A 19788-nucleotide genomic window follows, 5' to 3' on the forward strand; every position below is an offset into this window, starting at 1 on the left:
CAGAAAGAATCATAAGAATTCCACTAAAAACCAGACGATTGTACCATTGATGTTATTGCTGTTTCCAGTCTTTGTCCACAGCAAAATGAACAATGAAAAAAAAAAAATTTCAAAAATGCAAATAATGGCTTTAGATATGAATTGTAGCGGAGGCTTATCATGGCAGTGATCAACATAGATGTATGTCAGTTACAATGGAGGCCAGCCCCAATAGGTCTATCCTTCATTTGAGCACGTGCACTAGGCAGCGGCACAGTGGTAGGAGGCAAATATGGCCGTCTCTTTCTTTTCACTTTGAGGTTGAGATTCCAAAGTTTCAGTGTCTGTCCATAAAACACAACCTCTAGCCTCACTCTGTGTCTGCCTTTTTAAAGTCTTCTCTCCTAGTTGGTTTTCAGACAGACATCCAGACATTTTTGTATGGTCCTGGGGCTGTGATCTGTGCCTGGAAAGGGCTGAGCCAGTGGCCTCCAAGAAGTCCTGCCTGTTGGGCGAAAAGTAAAAGGTGATTCATTGGTATTTAATTACCTTTCTCTACAAGTGGTTTGTTTTGGCAGCTGGTTTTTTGTGACTTTTCTCTCTCTCTCTCTCGCTCTCATTCTCTCCCCTTACACCCCTTTTTTCTCTTTTGTTTTTATTTTGTTTTGTTTTAACTGTGAGTGTCACAGCCTTTTCACAGGCTTAGTCTTGTGTTAGAAGCAATTATCAGTTCAGAGCAGCAGAGAAGCCCATGGGGGTCAGAGTCCCAGCGCCTCGGCGTGTTTTCTTGCCTTGAGTCGCAGGTCAGCGATGCTGGAGTTCTTGCTATTGCTCTTGGCAGCCGCTACCACGGCGGCCGCCGCAGAGGCCGAGTCTGCCAGCGATGCGATTGGTAATCCAAAGGGCGGGGGCGGGAACATCAGATAGGGAGCGTGGGCCGCGAGGTGTGGGTGCAGGTGAGGATGGGAGTGCGTTCCGACCCCCTCCAACTGTAACTGAGCTTGGACCTGCGGGGCGGGCAAAAACAAACATGGAGTTAGTCAGCGGCCGCGGGGTCAGCTCAAGGAGCGGCAGGGATCCGGTTTCAGGCTCGGACACCCTTCTGAAGGTTTTCACTAACTGTGTGCTTTCAGTGAAAACAGTCACTCGCTCAGTGCATTCTTTTTCATCTGCTCTTGAGCTGAATTATGCAATGCGCTCAGACAGCTTAATAGTCAAAGAACTTCCATCAGTTGCAAATCTCACATCTCAGCATATCAGTTTGATCCACACTGAATCTTTCCATACAACCGTTAAAAGCTGCAACACCATGTAATCTTAATTATATATTCAATGGCATAAATAAACAATTTCGCACCCAAAATATTCATTCTCATATATATATATATATATATATATATATATATAAATATTTATTCGCATGGTTCCTAGGGGGAAAAAAGATGTAAGCAGGCAGCATAAAATATCAGGTTGCAGATTCTTAGCAATTATTTCAGTAAGATGAGGTGAAAATTAGACATCCGCTGACTTAAAAAGTGACTTATTTTTTTATTTTCTTTTTTAGTATTCTTCTCATGTGTGTTTCTCTGCACAGGGATCATAAATATTTCAAAGCTTTACATTTTGCAGTCCAACTAAAATACAACATCTGACAAGCTGCACAAGTTTTTGACAGTGGGAAAGAATGTTTTACCAATGTTTATTTTTTCTGTTTTCCACGTGAATGCAAAACATAGGAAGATTACTTTGAAAGGAGGATGAATAATGTCAGACCTGGTAGTCTGTTATTTTTGGAAAATAATCAGGTATGAATATGCCCTGTCACATCTGAGTTTCTTTGCTGCTCACAATTTCTAACCACAGGCCTTCTGACTTTATTCCTGGCACTTGCATTTATTTTAATTAACTCTGTGTGAAAATACTCATAAAAATTAAAGCAGCCCCTTGCTCCAGTGTCTCCTCAAATCAGTCAAATTGGACTGTGCAACCCCTCTACAGGGGCAGTCAGAACAACAGGTGGTGGACATTTGTGGTGTTCAGTATGCAGTCCTCACGCCTCGGCCCTGCCAATGCTGCTCAGTGCCAATAACCATCAGTGCGTTATTCCTCTCTTTCATAATCTCTTTTATCTGCCTTTCCCTAGCTGTGCTATTAACTTAATTATGGCTGCTCTCTCGTCTGGCAGATGCAGACAGTTCTTCACCACCAGATGAAATGTCTCTCGGTCCCTCGTATCTCATTCGTCTCTCATCGGGCCCCGGAGGTGAAAGGTTCGCGCCCTTCGCGCGACGCATAAAGACTAGCGTCGCATCAGATTGTTTGTCAAAGCCTAAACATTTCTAAGCCAGTAGGCTACTTTTAGGTGATTCATTTAGTCGACTGAACTGCACATTTGCACATCACAGAACACACAATATAAGAACAAAGCCATTTCAGCTTCGTTATTCCTACCTGTTGAAATGGCATTCTTAGCGCGCCCATATTCACGTAAGGAGCGACCCTGCACGCGTCCAGGTGACTGGCGGTGCCCAAAATAACACCTGAATAGAAAAGAATAATAAATGAGCAAAGATAGTCATAATGATTTTTTATGTAGATGATTTCACCATTTCCATAAAGTTTCAAATGTAATGAGTTATAAAATGGCGTGTTGGTGCAGTGGACACATAAGAGCTGCTAGCTCACGAGCATCCAGTGACGTGGGTCATGCCCCGTTATAAATGAAATAAAAAATGCTTGAAATAATAACATAATATTACATGAAACATTGAATAATTAGGTTATTTATTAAAAGATTATTTATGCTTTTTACCTTTGTGCATTTGATTTTCCTGTTTTCGGCATTTCGCTCTTCTGTTCTGAAACCATACCTAAAACAGAAACAATATCGTGTTCACCACCATTTACAACTTTTTTATATTACAAATTAAATTACAGAAATGTGCAAATTTGTTATATTTATTTTGCCCATGCAACCGACATTACAGAAAAACTATGCCGATTTCTGTTGCCTCTGATAATCGGTCTAGTTTATTATTTCATTAGACGTTTCAACTGGAAAAGCGAATTCAGTTATTCATTGTTCCACAAATCTTCTTCATAATTAATATTGCAATTTTCGTCTTCTACAGCAGTGAATTATCTGTGTAGTCTTTGGCTGTGTCTAGCCCATGTAATACATTTTAGTTTTCTTATTATTTTTTTTTCTTTAAATTAGCTAAATAATGTAGGCCTACAAGCTCTTGTCAAAGCACCGTGTAAACTAACTGACAATTTTACATTGCTGAAATTTAGGCCTTTGTCTAATAGTTTTCCAATAAAATCAATTTGCTGCATCACAGGTGCTTGAGAATGTGGAAAATATTCATTATGAACAGTGCAAATGTAATCTATGCCTACAGTTTTCCATCATTACTTGCTTTGGTCGTTTCAGTTAAATTAGGCTATTAGCGACTCGCTCATTCAAATTTAAAAGGAAACGTCTGTCAACCTGTTTTTTTGTAAGACACTCGGATTTGCATTATAGAATCTATTATTATTATTATTATTATTATTATTATTCAGTGTGTGACTTTTAGTGCGCCAAAATGAATGCATCATATTTCAGTCTTTGATCGATTGTAATTATCCAGCACTATGTTATAGGGAAAGTGAGCTACACTGGTTTCGACAGTTATTTCTTCATTAAGGACCACTCAATGATGCGGTTCACAAATACCCTAATCTGATTTCCTTTTGATTTTTATTAGAGACAGTGAATAATGACATTTAATTTAGCCCTGCACCAAAAACCGAAAGATATTAGTCGTAATTGAATTACTGCCTTCTCCTCACTGAGGTCTCATAACTTTCAATTAGATTCTTGACAGCTGGTCGGCGTGGGGCTTCTATAGGACAGTATAGTAGCAGGTCCATATCAACTAGGCTAGCTCACGTCCATTGCATTTAACTCTGAATTTTCAGCGAAATCTGAAATGATGTGATAAGTGATACGAGTCATAAAATGCCGTTGTGACGCATTATGCAGAGGCGTTTTTTTAAGGCAGTATGAATTGTTGGCTGCATCAAATCACAGTTCTGACCCATTCTTTGCTCTCCTCTTTTAATCTGATTTCACCTACGCCTCTGAAACATTAAAAAAAAAAATGTCGTGCTTGCAAGCTGTCACACTGGCAAACAATGTTACTTATTTTCCCATTACATTTTTTTAACACGGCCTGTGTCACTGTAGGAGTTAAGACGGAATTTAATTATTCCTAATACATTTTTATAGGAACAGTATATCAAGGCAATGGCAGATATTACACAGATAAGGTTGGAGAAAATGAGGTGAGTGACATAAGAAGGTATCCCCTGCAGCAGCGGTTCAATCTCTTCATTAATTTTAATGATCTGGTTAGATCTTTCTGCAGCACATAAGCAAGTTGTCCTTTGAATATAGCTGCTGCTGAAGGAACTAAAAGGTTATTTCATATCCACACCCACCACTGAAACTGAACCCGCATAAATCGAAAGATAACAGAAATGCTTTGTGTATGAGTGAACAGAACAACAACCGTCTCCAAATGTTAAACATCTCAGGCGCATGGTATGATATACAAATTTAATCTAGCCTACTTAAGCAAATGTGTAGGAGGAATGAAGGCCTAGCGATCACACTTACTATCTGTATTATTTGATTATTTTCCCCTTGCCAGTGCACAAGCACGCCTTCCTAAGAAGGGCTTAACTGTACTTTGTAAATAGAGTGCCTATTATTTCTAACTTTAAAAAGTGCTAACAAAAACCCTTTAGTTTTACGTGTATTAAGTAATCAGCGTCATAATGTCCTCTAGGCATATAAATATATACACCACAGCAGCGCTATTATAGGAGACTTAGTATCTCTATTACTTGCTAACATTAAATATAAAAGCAATAAACATTATGAATATTCTCCGTGGACATTATTTTTCTCAATTATGCTACGCTGATAGAGCGAGGTATGTTACTGTCGTAGCCTATTTTCACACACGGGCCTACTTTAAACCTATTTCGAGAACATGTACATAAAACAATGAAAAATGAGTGACACAGAACCCCCATTTGGCATCCAGGTTATTTGCATTTCCACTAAAAAATTCGTGATGCATTCGTTTAAAAAATGAATGTTTTTAATTATTTTTTTATGTGGTCATATTTAATATTTGCCTGATTCTATTTTTTTTTTTTCCATATTAGAATTTTTAAAAGTAATAAAAAAGAATCACTGAAGGGTTTGGAAGAATGGGATCATACCTGCACGCGGGCCTCTGACAGCCCCAGCCTCTGACTCAACTCCTCCCGCATGAAGGCGTCCGGGTAATGCGTCTCATCAAATAAGCGCTCCAGTTCATTCAGCTGCTCTAAGGTAAAATTTGTCCTGCTCCGTCTCTGCTTCAGTTTACTCTGTGCGTCCTCGTCCTCTGACTTCACATCCTCTTTCTTGTCTTTACACTCATAAATTCCTGTGAAAATACAACATAAACACATCAACAAAGAATTTCTTTTAAAGCGTTCATTTATTACACGAGTGTTTAAAGAGCATGCAGATGGCGGCTCAGAAGTAAACAGAATCGGGAACTAAATAAATCTAATTAATAGCATATGCCATGTCAACACAACACTTTTTTCAAAAATTTAGCTTAAAAATTAAAACAATTTTGTTAGGTAAAATCCAAGATGAACAGTGAGAAATTGCTGATGCTTTGAAACAACGTAGTAGGCCTACATTATGGAAATCGTTTTACAAATAACACTGACTTACAAATAAACACGTAAATGTTCTCGATTTTCTTTTAATATGTATAAATTGTAATTGGGCATATTCTTATATTTAAGATACATAGATAAAGAGATTAGATTATTATGTAATTCTGAAATTACATTACAAGATATAGGAAACATTAGAAGTTTACAAAGAGCAAATGCAGCTCTGCACTTAAATTTTTTTTTTATATTTATATAGAACTTAATTCCAGCAGTATTAATAAACTGTTATTTGCAAGTTTTGGAAATCAAATGTAAATTTACAAAACTTTGTCTTCATGCAATAGTTTTCTCTATAAATTCTGTGAAGTTATCTTTCTTTTGTTTTCAATGTAGGCTATATTATCAATGGCATTTAAATATACTCAATTATTATCAATATTATTATTAGTACTAGTAGTAATAGTAGTAGTAGTATTTGTATTACTATTATTATTGAGGTGTTGCATTCCAAAACAATTTGTCATGATTGTCGTTAAACGTATTTCTTCGCAGTTTGTGAAGCAAACCCGTTTTAAATTAAATCTCACTTTTAAAATGTTATCACCCATATGGTTCAGTGTTAAATGACAGCCTTTTTAACTTTATTTACACAAGTGTTTGTACGTTAAGAGAAAATAGCCTAAGTGTCTTTACTCATTTCCTGGCTATTTAAGGAACGCTTAGGAATAAATTGATAGATCGTCCTTTCAAATTTGACAAGGGCCTAGCCTATTGTTTTGACTGTAATTCTTCAAATGTGAGTACGGACTACTTTTTTTGTTTAACATTTAGGCTACTGCGATTCTCTTACTTAAAATTGCCTATGGTGTAGCTATTTCTGTTCTTTTACAAAAGACAACAGTTCTCTGCACGGCACGAACAAGTGCCCATTGCATCAGCTGAATAGGCTACAGCTTGAGTTTCTCCACTCGCATGCTAGTTAGCCTCTCAAGGCGATCGAAATCTCTCTTTAATATAATGAAAATGATCTCTATATAGTCAATTCAGATGTTATAGCTATTTCAACAACGTATTCGCGCGAACATCTAATTGTAAACGCGTCTGCGGCGAAACACGTTATTACACTTTGCGTAAGTGTAACTCACCGTCAGTAGCCCGTGTCACGTTAAACTCCTTCAATTTCTCCTTTTCCAGCTCTACGTGCTCCTTGTAACGGTGTACCGCACAATGGTTGTTGTTGGTTTCTGTAATCTCCTGAAGGTTGGTCTCCGAGTTTCCCAGCTCTCTGGCTCGGGCTAAACCACTCTCCAAAACTTCCTTGTACGTGATGCTCTCTTTGCTGCTCTCCTTGCTTTTCTGACCGAAGGATTTCGACACGAACGCCGTGAGTTCTTCCATGGCTGATTACAGAAATCCACTTTAAAATGTATCTAACGCGAATCTTTTTGTCTGCTCAACAGTGAATTCAGCGATATGTTTGCGTGTAGAAGGTTTAGATCACTCCTGCTGTTATGTCTGTGTTTTTCAGATCACACTATTTATACACGGCCACCTCAGCCCGGCCCCCATCGCCATCATGTCTGGAGTCATTACATGCGCTTCTGAATTCAACTTTCAGTGGCTTTTCCTCAAATCAATGCTGCACTGGATGGAGTCCCCTTAATTTAATTATAATTAATTCGGATTCCTACAGTGCGGTGTGGTCAATTGGAAATGGGAACCGTGTTTAATTAATTCTGTGATAATTTCACTGACGCAATTAGAGGATATTAATATTGCAGCATGGCATTATCAGTTCTTTCTGGTATATTGACGTTAACATGGACGGAGGCGATCGAGAATCTGATGATGGAAGTTAGAGAAACTAGTCGAGCGAAAATAGTTGGTGGTAACTTGCACAGGATCGTCCAATTTGTGGAAAACTTTTCGATGTTTTCTTCGTCGGTCATTATGTTGAGTGTTTTATTTAGCTAGTTTGTCGGATATCGCCTATTAATCATAAATAGGCTATAAGTAGCCTAAATAAAGTATTTTTAAGAAGTAATCCATTGCGCCTTTTTTATATTAATTTAGCCTATTATATTCCTATATAGAATTTTACATTACACTAATACATTTTAATATAATATTAATCATAATATTTTAAGATAGTACTGGTATAAATGATATCGTAAACTGGCCGCTTTCGTGCAGTTGACTATTCCAGTTGGCTATAATTGTCCCACATGTGCTTTTCTTTTATGAGAAAAAGTGATTTTATTCAACCATTTAAAAACATTGTTTTTATCCCAAATTTTAAACATTCAAATACATATAAAACATTCAAAACTTTTATATATATTTTAAACCCACGTGTAAAGATAAAAAACAATTAGTGTGACTGTAGCACAAACTGACCAGACGCCCTTGCAAAAATTGTTTAGGCTAATTGTATAGCCTATATATTACAGTTGCACGACGCAAGTCATTTTACTGTACCTCAGATCTTAATAACATATTGTATGTAAAAATATGCAAGGCGTATGTTTAATGTTTGTATCTTAATATTTTTGGCTTTATTTAAAACGGGGTGCTAAAAATGCTCTCAACATTTTTAAGAATGATTTTTTATATACAAGTATTTTTTTGAATTCTTAAAGTGTAAGATAAAATCGATAAATCCATAAGTGACATAATCATAAGCATTTATTTCTAAAGTGTGGTTATTTTAAAAATGCATAAGACTCGGATATGGTTCTATGATATTATCGCATGCACGGATCAGTGCAGGGCGAGAATAAAAAGGGCAGAATCAAAAGGATGTTATGATCCCCTGTGAATATTGAGCACCGTGGTGTGAAATCGCTCATGTAAACCTCACAGATGACGTGTTTGATAGCGCTTTATTTATTAAATCCATCCTCATTTAAGACTGCAGCCCCTATTTTAATATTTTTCTAACGTATGACTTTGTGGTTCATTTTTTCTCATCTCTGTTTTCATTTAAAGAAATCATTTTTCTCCCAAACTAGCATTAGAGAGCATAAATGAGATTTTTTTTCTTTTAATTTTTTTTTTCCTGAAAAAAGTAATTCGTATTCTCATAATTCAAACTGTAGTCACTCTTCTAAGGTATTATATTTGCGCAATAGTGTTGGCTATATGTAAGCAATGATGCTGGATGGAAAGTCGTTTGTAGGGTCACGTCAAGGGAAGGATAAAGTGTGTCAGGTGCACCTTTGATTCCGGGAGATTCCAAGAGTAAACTGAAACACCGCTGCTTATGAAGTTGGATTACTCGTTTCTCAGTTTTTATTATAGCTTAGAGCAGACGGGTAGGCCTTAATATTTTCAGCGTTTCTGCTGTGATACCTTCTAGCAGGCCTTTTTAAAAAATGTAGCTCACTTTAACGGATTGTAGGACTTCAAAGTGGCTGGTGCAGATGTTTTGAAATTAGTTAGTAAACCACCTATCCAAGTGCGGTTCACAATCAACAGCAGCCTCCAGGGGATCGATATATAGGCTACATACGTGAGCAAATCGACAAGTCAGGATGTTCTTACTCTGCCTCACTAGTGTCGCTGAAGTTTAGTAGCAGACAATTCTTAAAGGCGCAGGAATTATGTTTCCAATCTCTCTCTCTCTCTCTCTCTCTCTCTCTCTCAGAATTGGACTATTCGATCGGGAAACGTTAGGCTACCTCGAGGATTTGGTGCCGCTTGTTTGGGTGAAGTTTATTGGCCAAGTAAGAATGCATTTACGAGCTTTTTGTTTTGCTACCAGCATTAAACACAACACAGTACAATATAAATACCCCATAACAACAGCAGTATAAACAGCGCAAACAAATAAACTGTTAGGCTAAAAATCACAGTGTAGAAAACGAATAAATTCAGTCAGTCATTATTTTATCATGTCTTACTCGCTCCCGCTCCGTATATTCTCTTTTTAAATTTTGTTTTAGTAAACAATATGTTTCTGCATAGGCATATTTTTATAATGTCTTATCTTGCTCACATATTTTCTGGTATGACTTTAAGGGGAGAGCGGACACAATTAAATCACAATTAAGCCCTAAAAGGGTTCACTGGAAGTGACCGAATTAAGGTCGGACAGGTTGATGGATAACAGTCTGTATCTGGGTTGTAAAGAAATAAATAAATCGTCAAGTGAAATGTCGATAACAATTTTACATTTACATCATGACATTATTGTCTTAGTCAAAGAAAAAAAAAACACAAATAGCCTTTTTTTGGAAAAAAACACAAAATATATATCTCAACACATGTAAATATTTTTTTCTATGTCCGTTTGCGCTCTACAGCAGCTCCTATATTTTTATTTAGTCAGATTCAGTAAATGTCGAAAGCAGGCAGGTAGCTGCATACTGTCACTTTAAGAAATAATTGCTCTGAATTATTTGTATCCCCTTAATCAGACTGCAGAGACAGCAGGCAGGATACTGCTTCCAGTTATGCAAAACGTTAATGTAATTATGCCTTACTGCTTGTAATTGTGTGATGGTAAAGTTCATCCTCCTCTCCTACCTTTGATTAGCTTTTGGCACATTATTAGCAAATAAACAGCTTTCTTAAGTTTGATGCCATTCGAGAGAGGCCTGAACCATGTGGCCCCTTAAAAGTAAAGCAAAGAGCTGTGATGTAAAATTTGTGTCTATATTGGCAGCAGGCCATTTAATCATTCAGCCAGTGAATCAGTCCCTGCTTTCAGCTGAGCTATATGTGTGCCGTGATTCTTCAAGCAGCACTCATTCTTACAAGGGTTAGGCAGCTTGTTAATAAAGTGGAGGGGAAAGGAGACCCAAGACCTTTCTGCGTGAAGTCCAGACCTACTCTGACAAATGCCATAACAGCGTTTGAACTTGCTCATTCACTCAGATTAATCCCTTATGTTCGCAAGACCAATGCATTCTAAATTCATATTAAAAATGGTGGCTATTTGGTGTTGTTTTGAGCCGTGCTGATTACGTCAGGGTTTAAACCCCCAATTAAGTGCAATGGCCGACCCCCAGTGGCAGACAGTTTTGAGTGTTATGCACAGGCATGCATGTAGGGAAGATAATGAGGCGTAGTTAACCCTAACAGGCTTCCTCCTGTCTCTCGTTACACTTGCTGTAGTTTGCATTTAACCTCAGAAAAAAATTTGCATTTATATGTGTTCATTCTCTTTCATCATTCTCTTACACATAATCATTTATCTCTTTGTACTATGTCTGCAGATTCTGTGTATTTAAAATCACTGTTCGTATACAAATGAGCACTAATAATACCTCAGATCTGTGACATGTAGGTCCTGAATTTAATTTCTCCACAGTTATTTCAGTCTAGTACATTTTTTGTGTGTGTGCGTTTAAAACTGCTGAAGCGAGACATGTACAAAAATTGATTATCAACAAAATTATGGCTTAAAGCCAAAGGTCCTGAGTGTTGAAACCCTGAAGCATGAGACCACATTTTTCTCTTACTTTTCCCTGCTGCTTTCTTCCCATAGGCTGATGGTATTAAATTGACTTTATCCTTGAAACATAATAATCCACAGAGTACTCTGACAAACCTACCGCCCCGAGCCCTCTACCTCTCCAATCCCACCCCGAACAAACTCTTCTTGCCTTTTTATTCTGGATACAGCTGATTGTAGCAGCCAGGTTGAGGAGTTTGTTTTTATTGTGGTGTGCTGATAACAGAGCCAAACAATTGGCTGCATTGTTGGTCAGAGACTATGTTTTAGATTTGATTCTAACATCACCCCTGAAGCTTGTGAGGAGACTGAGCAGAGCTGAAACATGAGAATTTCAATCCAGATCAGGCAGCAGCATTTTGTACTAGCCGTTTAGCACTTGCAAGGAGACCAGAAAGGAGGGAGTTAGAGTCTATTTGAAGACAAGACAATATGGACAGCTGGGTGTGAGTAGCTCTATAGGAAAGACAGTTTTTAAAGTCACGAAGCAATGCCCTTAAATTCTTAAGAAAAGAATATAAAGCTGTTGACAATATTTTGATGACGTTATTCTGTCCAAACATTATAGTCTTGCAAGTTATGTATGAACTGTTATCTTTGATGACATTCTGAAAGATTCTGAACAGCTTCACACTTAAGTTATATTGACTTTATCATATAATTGAATGCTAAAATCCACCTATCTTGCACTGCAAAAAAAGTTGTAAATAAAGATTATTTGAGTATGTTTTACAAGAAAATACTATTTTAGTTTTTCTTCATAAAAATGTCATCTTTAAATCAATGTGTTATTTGCCATTCCTTTGTAATTGTTTGGGAAATGTACTAGTAATTTCTGAGCTAAAATTGTTTCTACACCAATTTTTTACTCTGCAGTCAGTATATATCCGACTCAGCGCACCACGAAGTAGATCTTCAAGCGACTGTAATGAGACGTGTTTATTAAACCACAATCTACATGGCAGCAACCGTGTTGTATCTGTCGGAGGTCAAGCGTGCATGTAGCCTGCCAGCCGAGATGTGACAGGGGAATTTGAGTAAGAGGATCTTTCCCGATCATATCAGAGTTAATAGCTTGGGACCCATGGGAAATAAAATGCCTCAGCACAATAAGCTCAAATCAATACTATGAAAAAGAATTTATGAAAGATGCACAATGTGGCATTTCATCCTCCCATTCACAGATAAGCACCATGCTGACTGTCATCTGAGAAAGCTCAGATGTTTGTGGAAGTCTGGAGATGTTGGGATGATCATTTTAATGGGGAACGAATGCTGTCTCTGCTGCTGATGTGCTGGTGGTCCCATCAGGCTTCTTAACTAGCTTAATCAGCAAGACTGCCCTGGTAAAGAATCTTTACCATTCAAGTTTTGCTGGTAAACAGGATGGTTAGACTAGCACCCAACAGTTCAAAACCAGCTGACCCAAACTCTGTAATGCAAAATAATTTCCAAGCCTAAGATGCTAAAAGCAGCGTTGTGGACTTGAGGTCTGCAGTTTGTCTAAGAAACAAACTCTTACTTTAATCTTTTGCTGGTTTGTTTGATTTTTTTGAGGTAAAATTATTATTAAATGTGTATTTCTTTCTCTGTCTGACAGTACAGTGGCATGATGAATTCAGGATATGGCAAAGGATGTAAAGGTAGGCCAGTTCATTGATCTTAAATCTTAAAATATTGTGTGCATGAGCTTGTAATTTCTAATCAAAATGTCATAGCTTAATCTGATTTCTCCAACTAACTAGTCTGCTTAAACTCCGCCCCTTTTTACAATCCACTGCAAGCTCTCATTCAGATCAGCCTCCACCTGATCAACAGCTGATGGACTGAATCAAGTCCCCATACATTTGATTTTTTCCAATATCCATTCATTTGAGTATACATCACAATACAGAAGAAAAGATCTGTTGCTATACATCTGTTACATCACAACCTTTTTATTAATGTAAGTACTTTATAGTGTTACTGAAAAAAAAAATCTAGTTTAATTGGTTAAGAGTCTGGTTGTGGGTCCCTGGTTCAAGAAATGTTGTCAACTTCAGTGCTACAAGGCTACACAGTCTAGTTTAGCTGACTTTCTAAAAGTGCTCATAGAGATTTTGTGCCCAACTTATTTGTACTATTTTAAATTAAATATAAAAAAAGCAAGACATATTCCCAAGATACATATTCCCTTTGCAAACAGTCTTAATTAGGCTGTTCTATGTGGAGTATATCAACTCTTCTCACAGCTACTTCTGGCAGACAAAGAAAATAACACATTTGTTCATGTTTATGAGGTCATTCCGCCCGCAGTCTAGTTTAGAAGCTCGGCTCATTGCATGTGTTGAGAAAATAATCTATGAGGGGAGCAAGGGGTGGTTGTATCTTGTGGTCAAAGCCGAAGACCTAGCTTGCTCGCAGTTGCTGATAGCACACATTAATTTGCTTAATGTGGGCATGTATCATTTTCATCCTGCTCAACCAACCCCCTGAAAGTAGACTGGCGGGATTTCGCTTACAGTAAATGAGCGGTTAAATGTATGCCATCCACATTATATTTTCAGTCTCTGGGTCTCTAGTGTCTTTCGGACATGGCCGAATCATTTAGCATGAATACAGACAAGCTTTTATGCCGCATCCTGCAGTTGATCAATCATGCAATTAAAAGCTGTTTCAAAAGAGCAGCATTTTTTAATTTCATCCGGCTTTAGCTAAAGACGTGGACTGCGTCCGTTTGTTAAGGGTGATTTATGCACTCATCTTAAGAAGGAGAAGTCACTGATCTGCTGGCTCATTAAGATTAAATAGTGACGGGCCGCAGAGTGGCATGGCTGATGAAGAGGCGCTGGAAATGGCCAGCACTGCCAAGGTGAGGCAAGCGGTTCTTCGGGCTTCTCTCTCTCTCTCTCTTTTCGCTCTCTCTTTTCACTTGCAGCCTGAGGGTTTGGATGGAAGGGGGGAGGGACTGAGTAAGGAAAGGGAGAAGGGAGGCGCACCATCTGCAGACAAGTCCCTCAGCAGAGTTACCAGTCACCCCCATCTGTCACGCTGTGTCCACCCCCCCCATCCCATCCCATCCCCCTGGACCAAGCTATTCAACCACTAACAGAACCGGCACTGGACAAAGATAATCATGCAATTAAAAGCCGTTTCAAAAGAGCAGCATTTTTTAATTTCATCCGGCTTTAGCTAAAGACGTGGACTGCGTCCGTTTGTTAAGGGTGATTTATGCACTCATCTTAAGAAGGAGAAGTCACTGATCTGCTGGCTCATTAAGATTAAATAGTGACGGGCCGCAGAGTGGCATGGCTGATGAAGAGGCGCTGGAAATGGCCAGCACTGCCAAGGTGAGGCAAGCGGTTCTTCGGGCTTCTCTCTCTCTCTCTCTTTTCGCTCTCTCTTTTCACTTGCAGCCTGAGGGTTTGGATGGAAGGGGGGAGGGACTGAGTAAGGAAAGGGAGAAGGGAGGTGCACCATCTGTACACAAGTCCCTCAGCAGAGTTACTAGTCACCCCCATCTGTCACACAGTGTCCCAACAAACCCCCCCACCCCCGTCCCACTGTGCCAAGCTATTCAACCACTAACAGAACCAGCAGTGGACAAAGATCAGGAGCTCTCCAGCGCACAAACGCTGACCCTTTAGTAAAGCAGACCTAACTGAAACACTGGCAAACAGACAGGTAGAACAGACATAAAAAACATTCAGGGAATAGTTCACCCAGAAATGAAATTCATGTCATTATTTACTCATCCTCATGTTGGTCCAAACCTGTATGTTAGTATTTTTGAAGTGGAACGCAAAAGCAGAAATTTTGAGGGATCTTTCATAGTGACCACATCGGTAAAGCACTAAAAGGTGGAGAAAAAAAATTGTACACTGAATTGCAAGTCCTCTGAATTTGTAAGCTTTATTTCAATTATATCATAATACAAATGATGATAATACAAAAGCATCATTGTTGACAACACTTTATATATGCAGAGCAAACTGTTTTAAGTATTATTATTATTTTTAATAATATATATATATGTGTGTGTGTGTATATGTATATGTATATGTATATATATTTGTAAACAGTCAACTAAAGGTGACAACGACCATCAAGTCCAGAAAAGACTTGACTACATAATAATAATGTAAATTATGTTATGTTATTAATTATGTTATTATAAATTATGTTATTAATATATTATTAATTATGTTATTATTATTATCATTACAATATCTATTGTTATTATTATACACACACATATGTTCTGTCTCTGAAGTTCAGGAAAAAAGTTGCCTTCTTTTTATATATACAGTGGTGTGGTCCTGATTTCTTATTTTTTTGCATGTTTGTCTCACTTTAATGTTTCAGATCATCAAACAAATCAGTTGCAACAATCAGGAAGTACCTTAGGGCAGTGTCTGTTGGAGGGGCCAAATGACTGCCTCTCATCTCCAACATGTCTCCTTTTGTTCCAGCCGCCTAGCCAGCCCCTGTTAGAGACCAATGAATTTTGAGTCTTTACTTTACTTCCCCACACCACAGAGATGTGGACTGGACAACCTTGTTAGGTGACAGAGGATACTACTGCCCTTCAATCAGACCACCTGTCAGTGTACATGCTGCTGTTTTCCTGAGGCTGTGTATATTCAAGCTGTCATATAAGGTGATTCATTTTACATGTGCTCATAACAAAAGCTGACATCTGTGGTAAGTGGAAAAAAAAGCTAAGGTCTGTGGTCAGTATCGCACAGTGACAGCTAATAATGTGCCTTAAACTTAAGTTTTATAGTTGCTTGAGGATGTGACAGGGCTCCAGACTGCGAGTACAATGGGTCCTTTTCTGGGGTTCTCAGAAGCAGAAGTTTATCTAACTAAGCAGTAGTTAGTTAGATAAACTTATAGAAAAAGAAAAAATCCACGATAGCGTTTATGACTTTACAAAAGAGGAAAAAATATTGAGAGATTGATTATGTTGGTTAGAAGAGAAAAAGATGTCATTTGCCATCACTCCATCAGACTTTGTGTTAGAAACACCTACACAGTATTGTGTTAATAACTGTGGAAACGCGTTATCATAGTCCATGAAAAGGGTCCATGATCACAAATGCAACAGGAAAAATACAAATTTGCACTAATAATTTGTTAAATGTATTTTTGTTTGAGTGTGTGTCAGTTTTTCCATTAACACAACAAAGAACACAGCGCAAGCTGAGATGTCCGATGCATGAACATATGATTCCTAAGAACGGATTCTTTGTAATGAGTCAGTCAAAGTGTTTCAAGAAGTGCTATAGAACAGTAGTTCTCAACCTTTTTTTTGACTCGAAGGCCTCTTGTTGTCCAACAAAATTTCTATGGAACCCTCCCTATATAAGTTATTTCCGCTAGTATCTATGCTATAATTATGACATAAGTGCTTTTGTTTATAAACACAAACTATAAAAAAAACTAAAATAATAGTTATTTAGGGGCAACTGTTTTCTGATTTTATATGATATGTTATTTTTGCATGTTAATTGGGTTAGATCATTTGAATCTATTAAAAATATTAATATAAATTGTGTTAATATCAATATTATCTTCAATTGAATTATTTTAAATCATTCTGTGGCCCACTTAGTAGTTTGCTGAGACCTTCTAGTGGGTCCTGAGCCCGTGGTTGAGAACCACTTGCTTGTGATTCAGTGGTTTGAGTAAATCATTCAAAGCCATTACTGAGGGCACACTGACTCCCTTACTGAACCACAAGGCAGTGTTCATTTAAGTCCCATTCAAAATTAACCTGGAACTGCATGTATATATTAGATTTGAGAGACTGAAAAAAAAATATATATATATATTTTGCTTCTAAATATTTCATTTCAGGAGCCAGTGGTTCCCAAGTAATTTTTGTAGTCTTAATAAATTGGCTCAGAATATATATAAGAGCTCTCATTATAGAACAGCATCTCTGTGGACTGAGCCATGGGATACAGTGTTGACACATGATCACGAATGCTATCATTTAATATTAGAAACATTAATGATCGCATGCATGGCATAGCAAGCAATACTGAGGAAAAGAAAATATGAAGCAAATGGCCCATTGCCTTTCAGCCATGCTCCTTTCAAACGTTGTTTTCCTGAAAATTAGGCAATTGACTAATGGTGTAAAATGCTGTTAATTAGCTGTACAGAAGCCCAAACAGGCTTTTTTGCCTGTAACTAATAAGAAATCAATTAGCTAATGAATTGGTCATTAAGTGAAAAGCTAATCTTAGCCAGGGTATTTTTTAATGATTTTGCCTATGATCCTGTCTAATTGCCGTTGTCATACAGAGCTCTCAGCTTTCAGCATGGCTAATGAAGCTTCATTAGATCATAACTGGCACTCTTGGAAGATTAAGAGGCAAACCTGCTTCCCAATTATTTTTAATTGCCAGACATTCGCACAAACAAGCGCTGCACCTTGCAGAACAGTAGAGGAGATCTGGCAACGCCGGTGTCTCCTTCATTACTTCATTTGAAGCGATTAGAGCCATGTGCAGGGTCGCCGTTACACTGTTGTTTTTTTCTCCTAATCTAGAGAGCCTCATCGTTTCAAACCTGTGGGTTATTGTGCTCTCGTCACTTTGATTTGCACCCAGCAAAAAGCTGTTTCTTCCTACTCCACAGCTGGAGCTGTGTCACTCACACAAGTGTACACACACACACACACACACACACACACACACACGTACGCACGCACGCACGCACGCATGCACGCACACACACACAGACACACACACTGTCTAGATTCATTTCACTTATTAATGTGTCATCTTGCAACAACAAGAGACAGTGCATTCCTGGCAGCCATGTGTAATTTAGAGAGGACAATGTCCTGTTTTTATTTATCAATAGCCTGGCCAAGTTGTCAGATGATTCTGCTCATTGGCAATATTTTTTTTAGGGTAAACAGTGAACCTTCTCTTGACATGTTTTCAGTTTGACCATGACCATAACCATAACCCTGAATAATATGAAATATACAGTGCCTTGCGGAAGTATTCATACCCCTTCATATTTTTCACATTTGTTTTGTTGCTGCCTTATGTTAAACTGCTTTAAATTACTTTTTTTCCCCACATCAATCTACACTCCATACACCATATTGACAAAGCAAAAACAGAATTGTCACAACTGAAGAAAACTGAAATAAGTACATTGCATTAACTAAATATTTAGCTGAAGCACCTTTACAGTCTCAAGTCTTTTTTGTTTGATGCAACAAGCTTTGCTCATCAGCATTTGGCAATTATCTGCCATCTCTTCACCTCTCAAGCTCTGTCAGGTTGGATGGGGGCAGATGCACATTTTCAGGTTTCTCCAGAAATATTTGATTAGGTTCAAGCCCAGGATGGGGCTGGGCCACTCAAGAACATTCACAGAGTTGTCTACAAGCCACTCTTGCTGTGTGCTTAGGGTCATTGTCCTGTTGGAAGGTAAAACTTCTGCCCAGTCTGAGGTTCTGAATGCTCTGGACTGGGTTTTCATTAAAGCTATCTCAATATTTTGGTGCATTGAGCTTTTCTTCTACTCTGACAAGTCCCTCAGTCCCTGCCGCTGAAAAACAGCCCACAGCATGAGGCTGCTACCCTCACATTCTGAGGGTTCTTTAAGTCCAAGTGTGTTTTCATGTATCTTCACTGAGGAGAGGATTGAGTTTGGCCACACCGCCATAAAGCCCAGATCGGTGGAGTGTTGCAGTGATAATGCTGCAGAATTTTTTCTGAACTCTTCCCCAGATGTGTGGCTTGACGCAAACCTGTTTCTGAGCTCTACAGGCAGTTCTTTTGACCTCAGGGCTTGGTTTTTGCTCTGATATGCATTTTCAGCTGTTAAACCCTTTATTAAGACATGTGTGCCTTTCCAAATCATACCCATTCAATTGAATTTGCCACAGGTGAACGTCACTCGAAGTGTAATAACATCTAAAAGCAATATGAATGCTCCTGAGCTAAATTTCAACTGTCCCAAATAAGGGTATGAATACTTATGCAATGGAATCATTTTTTATTTTTAATACATTTGCAAAGATGTTAACCTGTTTTTTTTTTTTTGTATTACCATAATGGTGTATGGAGTGTAGATTGATTTGGGAAAAAAGTAATTCAAAGCAGTTTAACATAAGGCAGCAACATAACAAAACGTGAAAAAAATTAAGGGGTATGAATACTTTTGCAAGGCACTGTATGAAGATGACAGTACGCAGATTTTGTTTTTTTTTTTTTTTGAGAAAAAGAAGTCACTTATGCTCACCAAAGCTGCATTTATTTGATCAAAAATACAGCAAAAACAGTAATATTGATTAAAAATTACAAATTAAAAGAACAATTTATATTTAAAATATATACTTAAAATGTAATTTATTCTTGTGGTGGCAAAGCTAAATTTTAAGCAGCCATTACTCCAGTCTTCAGTATCACATGCTTCTTCAGAAATCATTATGCTGATTTGGTGCATTTCTTATTATTATCAATGTTGAAAACAGTTGTGCTGCCTAATATTTTTTTCCAGACAATCGGACACATTTAATAATTTGGCATCCATGCAGTATATAGGTATTAATTTATTTATTTTTTAACTGCAGTGGATTTGTGTGTGTACATATATGTACACACACA

General features: G+C 37.9%; 1 protein-coding gene across 1 annotated transcript; it reads right to left on the bottom strand.

Annotated features, from left to right (window-relative positions):
- Window positions 1-98: 98 nt before the first annotated feature.
- On the bottom strand, window positions 99-9198 carry LOC107695485 (short stature homeobox protein-like). The gene is made up of 7 exons (XM_016495418.1): window positions 9159-9198; window positions 6855-7109; window positions 5257-5465; window positions 2792-2849; window positions 2431-2519; window positions 771-986; window positions 99-484 (listed from the first exon to the last, which is right to left on the bottom strand). Exons 2-7 carry the CDS (start codon window positions 7105-7107, stop codon window positions 395-397), a joined length of 915 nt encoding a protein of 304 aa, XP_016350904.1. The 5' UTR covers window positions 7108-7109; window positions 9159-9198; the 3' UTR covers window positions 99-394.
- Window positions 9199-19788: the final 10590 nt, after the last annotated feature.

This window comes from Sinocyclocheilus anshuiensis, unplaced genomic scaffold, assembly GCF_001515605.1.
Source record: "Sinocyclocheilus anshuiensis isolate Anshui unplaced genomic scaffold, SAMN03320099.WGS_v1.1 scaffold562, whole genome shotgun sequence".
In the NCBI taxonomy this organism is placed as follows: domain Eukaryota; kingdom Metazoa; phylum Chordata; class Actinopteri; order Cypriniformes; family Cyprinidae; genus Sinocyclocheilus; species Sinocyclocheilus anshuiensis.